The sequence below is a fragment of the Cephus cinctus genome, unplaced genomic scaffold, assembly GCF_000341935.2.
Source record: "Cephus cinctus unplaced genomic scaffold, Ccin1 Ccin1_scaffold0215, whole genome shotgun sequence".
NCBI classification, from domain to species: domain Eukaryota; kingdom Metazoa; phylum Arthropoda; class Insecta; order Hymenoptera; family Cephidae; genus Cephus; species Cephus cinctus.
In genome coordinates this window covers 1,046,978-1,054,590 of record NW_014332933.1, presented here as the reverse complement: position 1 = coordinate 1,054,590, position 7,613 = coordinate 1,046,978, and the positions used below count along the sequence as shown (strand labels likewise).

Genomic DNA, 7,613 nt, shown 5'->3' with positions numbered 1-7,613 from the left:
CCCCCCCCCCTTCCTTATCACTGTACTTATCGATATTTCAGTTAGTGCTTTGAATTAGAGAAGTTTTCTTTTTTTTTTGTTTTATATCGTATTTCTCTTTTTTCTTTGCATTGGGACTATTCACGAATACCTGTGTTTACGTGCGCTATGTATAATATAAAAATAATGTCTATAAATTGTATGTATGCATATGCCTAATACGTCTAATATAATATGACCGCTTGATCTTCAGGCGACGAGCACGAGGATTGTCGGTGGTATATGGTGGTTCTTCACTCTTATCATCATATCCTCTTATACCGCAAATCTGGCGGCATTTCTTACGGTCGAGAGAATGATAACGCCAATTGAGAACGCTGCGGATTTGGCCGAGCAGACGGAGATCTCATATGGGACACTGGAGGGAGGCAGCACCATGACGTTTTTTAGGGTGAGCGAGAGGGCTAATACGTTACTCGATAAGCGTTCCTTTGGAGTACGTCATTTCTTGCGAAATTGAGTAAAACTTAAAGAAAAGGGGAAAAAAGCGTAATCCGAGATTCGTGGGGGAAAAAAAAGAGCACAAGTAAGAAAAGGATGGTGCTCGCGGAAAAAAAAAAGAAGAGAGAGAAACGGCAGAAAGAGTTGAGTAAAACGGCGAGGCATTCCCTGGAGTACTGTAAGAATTTGAGGGAAAAAAGAGAAATTCGAAAATTGATGCGATCCCAGAGAAATTGTTTTCCATTTCAAAGAAAGTCACTTCTCGTATATTCGACTTTTTCTTGGAACGAATGAAAGGGCCAGGAGAAAGATTTTGAAAAAGATACCAGCGCCAATTCACACGGCGTAGAGATTGCCGTGGACCGCGAAAGGGTTGAGAGGAGAATTATGCAAGGAAGAAGAAAAGATAAGAAGCTAGTAGAAAAAAACATTATAGTCAGACAGTCAAGTCGCAGACACCTGGGCATCCGTTCGCTATGTACGTATATATAGTGAAGTTGAAGTCGAAGTTGAGGGTGGGTTCCAGGCAACACCCCTCCCGGCCTGGCTGGCGAGTAGTCGGCATCATCCCCCTAAAGAGGATGAAACAGACTGGCGCGATAGGGGCGGGAGGGGGGCGGGAGGGGGTTTCTGAAGTCGCGAGGCGGATCACACGCATTACCGTCTAATTACTGGTATGAAGTTGATAAATTTACATTTAATTAAGGGGCGATTCGTGTGTAAAATATGAAAGGGGGTGTGATAGCCAGGAATGTACTCTTTAACGGACGGCACCTGTAGCAATACCTGACGTGAGATAATTGCACGAAATTAAATAGACGAAGGGTGCCCGAGCTGGACCGTACGTGCCACGCGGTCGTTTCGCACGCCTTTTCCGCAGGACTTTAGAGAAAAATATTTTGGTTTGACAGGACTCGAAAATTGGGATCTATCAGAAGATGTGGCGATTCATGGAATCCAAGAGACCCACGGTCTTCGTTTCGACCTACGAGGAAGGCGTCAAGAGAGTCCTAGAGGGCGACTACGCCTTCCTGATGGAATCCACGATGCTGGACTACGCAGTACAGAGGGACTGTAATCTCACGCAAATCGGCGGACTTTTGGACAGCAAAGGATACGGGATCGCGACGCCGAAGGGTATGACGATTTCTATGAGGAAATATGAGAGAGCTTTATACCCTGTGGACAAGTTGTTTTCTTATAGAATTTATGTTCACGATTTTAGGCTCACCGTGGAGGGACAAGATATCCCTGGCAATTCTCGAGCTCCAGGAAAAGGGAGTGATACAGATACTCTATGACAAATGGTGGAAAAACACGGGTGACGTCTGCAATCGGGACGAGAAGAGCAAAGAGAGCAAGGCGAACGCGCTCGGCGTGGAAAATATCGGTAAGTACATAAACTTTTATCATTTTCTTCTTTTTTTTTTTTTTTCTTATTTTTTATTTTTCTTTCATTTTTCCTTTATTAAGACGTTCCACTCTCCATCGCGGTGAAGGAACTTGGGACGACCTAATACGATTTGTTGACCCACCCGGTAGACGATCCGGCATTCCTATATACGCCAAACGTTCTGGAGCTAACGATGCGTATAAATTGTGGAATATCCGAATCGCGAGTTTACCATCGGTAGCTCCATTAGTTTTCCACCACGTGATTCGCGGGGCTCTGGTATCGAAGTCATATGTACCGGAAGCGACCAAGCGGCCAGATACCTTACCAGAGATCTTGGCTGCAGAGCTTCGAAGAAAACAAAAACTAAGATCGCAAATAATCTGGGAAAGTTTGAACGCGGAAGCGAAGCAAAGAATTTCGGGCTCGAGCTTAGAGAAGCGCTTGAATCCCACGTCTTTGGAATTTATGGAAATCGCAACAAGTTCTTCAGGCGACTTCAGACACCGGAAACAAATAACTCCGTCAACATCCTCTATAACTATGATGACCGAAAGGCGAATGAAAAAAGTCATTCTAAAGAAATGAAACTGATAGAGCATACGTACAAAGTTAAAAAATTGATAAAACTGGAACCTGAGTCAAAATTCCAAATTTTTTGTCTGAATAAGATCATTAGCCTTTTAATATTTAAGAAAGCAAAACAAAAATCCATTCGAGCTGACCTACGAATTTTATGCTCTAATCTTGAGCTTTGTATCTGGTCCTCAAAGAAGCTAAATACGTAACTGAGTCTCCAGACGTTTCCTCCTGAACACGTGATTAAGGCTACGTCTCGAGCAAAGAAGAGTTAGCTGACATCGAGTATACCCGATATCTGAAATATTTCAAAACCGTTTAAGCATCCTTTATCTTAGTATCCGCCACGGACTTAGCACTTTGATACCATAGAAGTACTTGGATGTACTGTGCGACGTATAACGATGGGACAAAGTACTTAGCATAGGGAGACCTGTCACTGCAAACTCCCAGATAGGACTTGACAGAATTCTCGCAGTAGGTAACTGTGACTCCGCCATAATGCCGGACGCCACTGTGTTAAGAGATAGGCGCTCTCCTGTCTCTCTCTCACTCTCTCCCTCTTTCTCACACTCCTTGCAACTAACTAAGGGAGCGCTAGAGGATATAGCTAGAGTGAATGCTGCCTCAACCCCCTGGAAAGAGTAAGAGTGGCCAGAACCGGAAATGAAACTTTCACGTGTTCCGGTTTGGCCTCGTACATCTCTCTCGTAAATCATGCGTTTCCCGCATGCAAATCCGCGAGCGTTTTACGCGAGTCCTACCGCGATAACTGGAATTCTCCTAAAGCATATATATACATATATACGTGTGTATCTATGTCTTCCGAGTACTAAATTTCATTGTGACCTACAGTAGGAAGTAAGTAGGAAGTACCAGGACTGTTAACAAAAATAATTATGCCGCACGAGAGCAATGTTATACCGTTGAAGATGATTCTCAAAGAGATAATAAGTACAGGCAACTGTCTAAATATATATATCGACTACGGAATTACCACATTCTCAAAATTCTTACATACGTGGATCAAAATCATTATGCGAATTACCCTCAAGCACGTATGATAACAATAAATGAATTACATCCTAATGACGAAGATCAGGTCTTATACGGATTCGTATGAAGAGCGAGTAATTTAATGACGTCATTAAGTACGAGTCCGTTCGATTCATACGTAATTCAAGAGACCATGAGGAGGGCATCTCTCTAGGAGAGCATAATAAGGACACGCAGAGTCTTGGTGGAATAAAATGAAGTAAGAAAATGGAGGAGGAGCATGAAAGAAGAATGTCCAATTCCTGCGGCGAGGAAACGTCGCGCCTAGAATAGAGATGTGATCTCACCTTGAAGTAGAAAAGTAGGAAGCTCAGAAAAATGGGCAAGTTTTGATAAAGTCCCTCGGAGTTGAAGCCATGAATACATAGTAGCATAGTAGACAGTCTTACTATATACAGTAACTAGTAGATGGTACACATATATCAACCAATGTGGCGAGCTGCTACAGGCGAATGGTGTACCGTAGTGTAATAGCGGGAAAGGTGACGGCCGACCAGTCGTCGTTTCCACGTCGCGCCGCCGTCAAGTGGCGTCGCCACAAGCGCGGCAAAATCGTCGCTGAGCAACAAGGCGAGTTCACTCGAGCATGAGGCGACGCGACTAGAACTTCGGCACGCGCGGACGTCTGCGATCGCAAGAAGAAGATTCGATATCTGGTCGCTGTAGTCAGGCGAGTTTCACTGGTCCCAGCGTCGTAGAGCGTCGCGGCGCAACTGACGCTGCCACCTCCCCTCCCTCGCCCCTCTCTCTCTTCTTTCCACTAGACGAATTTATATTCCGGCTACATTCCGGCGAGCGTTAAACTCCGCTAAGGGAATTCAATGTAAAGGTGACCCACACGGAATAAATCGCCCGGAACTTCGCACCCTGTGAACTTTAACCTTCTTTGTGATATCCGTTGGTTAACAGTCACATCCGGTCCACCCTTAGGTACGTAGCTATACATAAAGTTAGTCTTCCCACCCGTAACGTACTTTGGTGATGACTTTCGTTTTTTCAACCCCCATAGAAAAATTTTGAAATTCCTTTGACAATAGGATCGTTACGCCAACCCAGTCTGCTGGGCAAAAGAGATTTGGGTTTGAGAGTAGAGAATAAAAAAAAGAGTAAGGAGCTTCAGTCTGGGGGTGTAATTGTTCGAATAAATAATAGGGGAAACTGCGACACGTGGGCTGGCTGAATAACCAATAAGAAAGCGACTAGGGGTGGCAAAAGTCAGAGGGATGAAAGTCGACTTATTATCCGGTCGGGACTTAATTGATCGTCAAGCCTTCCACCCCCCCGCCGCCCTTACCTCTTTTCCACCCCTGGAACCGTAAGGGGGGGTGGTTTTCACACGCTTCTCACACTGCTTCCGATACGTCCAGTGGTCTGCCAGTGACTCTCAGTCGGGGGGTTGAAAGAGATAAGAGCAGTCGACGGGCTGGGAAATGATTCACAAGGGGTTGCGCAATGCTTCACGGTGAATCTGCCACTCTTAAACTTCCCACGAAGTGGATGCTCACGCTCGGGTATTGCGCTCACGAGTTTCCATCCATTCGAAACGAATGGAACGAACTTTCTCTCCTTTTCCTCTTTTCCCCGTACAATTCACAAACTTCCCCGCCCGGTGTCTCGCTCGTTCCGCAACAATTTCATCAGACCCATCGGATGAACGACTTGAACGCGACCCTATACACATAGCAAAGTCAAACTATCTGTATGTAATTAAAAAAAAAATTTTTTGTCTCTCCCCCAGGTGGCGTCTTCGTCGTACTACTATGCGGTCTCGCCCTGGCAATCCTGGTGGCCATTCTCGAATTCTGTTGGAACTCCAAGAAAAATGCTCAGTCAGATCGGGTAAGGAATTACGTCATCAATGTCAAAAAGCTACGCTTCGGTATTGCACGCTCACACTTTAAATGCGTTTAAAATTTTTTTATCATTCACGTAAACCGAGTAACGGACTCATTAAGACGTTACCAGTGACGCAAGAGCAACACGTGGTCGTTGTTGCTGTTTTGTTGCTGTTCAGAAAATCTGTCAATGCCTTGCATGAATCTTTGGTACGTGTCTGTATTGTGTTTTGGTACTGTACTTGTCTTGCCGCCGTCAACCTGAATCGTCCGCATCAACGACGGCTGCCACGATCCGGAAACCCCGTCGAACCGTCACGTCTTCCTCCACGATCCCCGGTCGATTCGGCTCGTCCACGACCTTCGTTAATCCCCATACGGCCTCACCGCTCGCAACCTGCCGGGAAACTCTCTCGGGATAACCCAATAGTCCCTGTGTGCCGAGATGGCCTCGGAGTTGCGGTTCGCGGTTCGTTGCGGTTCACGACAGAGACCCGTGACGAAATCTCGTGCCTCGATGCCAGCGCCATGTTCACGGTGCAGTCCGCATGCGTCTCTGAGACGGAATCGCTTCTGCGGCCACGAGGAGACCACGTACATACCGAGCATCGAGATGATGCCTCAGCTAAATGGTGTAAGTCCTGTCCTGCCCGAAGGGGTCCATATTATTCTTACGAGCCTCGAGACAGCCTCCGAGTGAAATAACGATTTTTCATATTTAACGAAATTGACAAAAATTTGTTTTTTTTTCTTACACACTCCATCGGAAATTGTCCCGAGGATATTCTTGAGAGATTCACCCTCCCGAAAGCGTGCCGTAACCTTTTCTTGAGGATTCGAGACTTTTGTAAAAAAAAAGAAAAAAAATACAAATATCCGCTCTGTCTGCCGGAAATAATTTTACGGCTGGTGGCGACAGACGTATTTGTCATCCGTTCTTGTTTCTTGGATATTCGAGGAAAATGACGATCCTCGTATCGGTACAACTTTGTACGAACGATACACGGTTACCGTACGCAATCGGATGAATTTCTCCGTTTGATCGGTATAGTCTGTATTTTCTCACTGACGAAGGGAGTATCTTGCCTTATAATTGTCGTTGCATTGGTACAGTGGTTTTATATTCGGTCTGTAAATATATGGATGTATACGTAATCATATGTGCACATAACGTACTTTGGTATATCTATATCTATTGTACATTTCTTACTTGACTACCAAGCATTACGGTTATGATTTATCGTCGTTTATGATTTATCGTCGGCAAGATTGTGTATCAATGTCCTGTAATGTATTTTTGGCAAATATCTTTGCGTAACCGGATGTTCATGATATACGCGCGCATGCCTCAGATATATCGTGACTCTCTAGCGGGTTGATGGATGATTTTTTTAAAGAAATATGTATTATTCCCACCGATGTAAAATCTGCTTCTCTTTGAACTCCACGAAGGCTGCGATTGACTCGTTGGTCGGTGCATATCGCATTTCGTTTGGCAAGCCCTTACGATGGCGATTCTTTAATTAGAGCCTTAATTAGCTTCCCGGATGCCGCCAATGAACCGGTACTTTATAGAGTTGGAAGACGAATTTAAAAAGTTTCCCTCAAAGCCCAGGGTGCGCGTCATTTTTCTGCCAGGAAGAAGAAGAAAAAAGGAGAAAAAGACTTCTGGCCTCTCTAACGTCGCTAACGGGTGGCCAATTATTTTTCCATGACGAGCGGCTTACGAGTACCGAGTACAGGAGGGAGGAGAGAGAGAGAGAGAGAGAGAAAGAGAATAAAAGAGAGGAAAGAATTCAAAAAGAGAAAGTATAGGCCATAATAAGAAGAAGATTAACGAGATTTTAACGGGAGTCTGGAAAAGGAACTCGAGAAGATCTCGACGGATGCTCGAGAGTACGTAAAAGGAATTTTATACTTGAAACGTGCTGTAGGTAACGCCATTCAACTCACCGGCAGTAGGTACCTGCGGCAAGTACGAGCAAAAATATTTTTGAATGGCCTTGGCGTCTCAAACGAAAATGGTTTAGCAGGGGTTGGCTTTAAAAAAAAAATGAAAAAATAAAAAAATTCTTCAACAGGCAGAGCTGAGTCGTTGAAAGCGAAAAGAAAAAAGGAGAAAAGCAAAAAGGAAGACTAAGGTCAAAAAACGACGTCTTTTGAATGGATGTTAGATAAAGTTAGAGGAGGACGGGGTGGAAGCAGGGGAGATTCAAATGGTAAAAAGTGAGATTAAAAAGTATATTGATTTTTTTATTTTTTTTTTTTTT

General features: G+C 44.5%; 1 protein-coding gene across 20 annotated transcripts in view; it reads left to right on the top strand.

Moving 5' to 3' along the window:
* The window catches only part of LOC107265421 (glutamate receptor ionotropic, kainate 2), a 92,866-nt gene that overhangs the window by 77,912 nt on the left and 7,341 nt on the right, over positions 1–7,613 (top strand). For 12 of the 20 annotated variants that reach the window (XM_025082268.1, XM_025082265.1, XM_025082266.1 and 9 more), the window contains 5 exons: positions 233–430; positions 1,392–1,617; positions 1,706–1,870; positions 5,247–5,347; positions 5,774–5,975. In XM_025082268.1, coding sequence (XP_024938036.1) covers positions 233–430; positions 1,392–1,617; positions 1,706–1,870; positions 5,247–5,347; positions 5,774–5,975 — 892 coding nt within the window. Of the gene's footprint in view, positions 1–232; positions 431–1,391; positions 1,618–1,705; positions 1,871–1,953; positions 4,441–5,246; positions 5,348–5,773; positions 5,978–7,613 lie in introns of those variants that run through there. The other 8 variants (XM_025082274.1, XM_025082273.1, XM_025082280.1 and 5 more) reach the window with 5 other exon arrangements.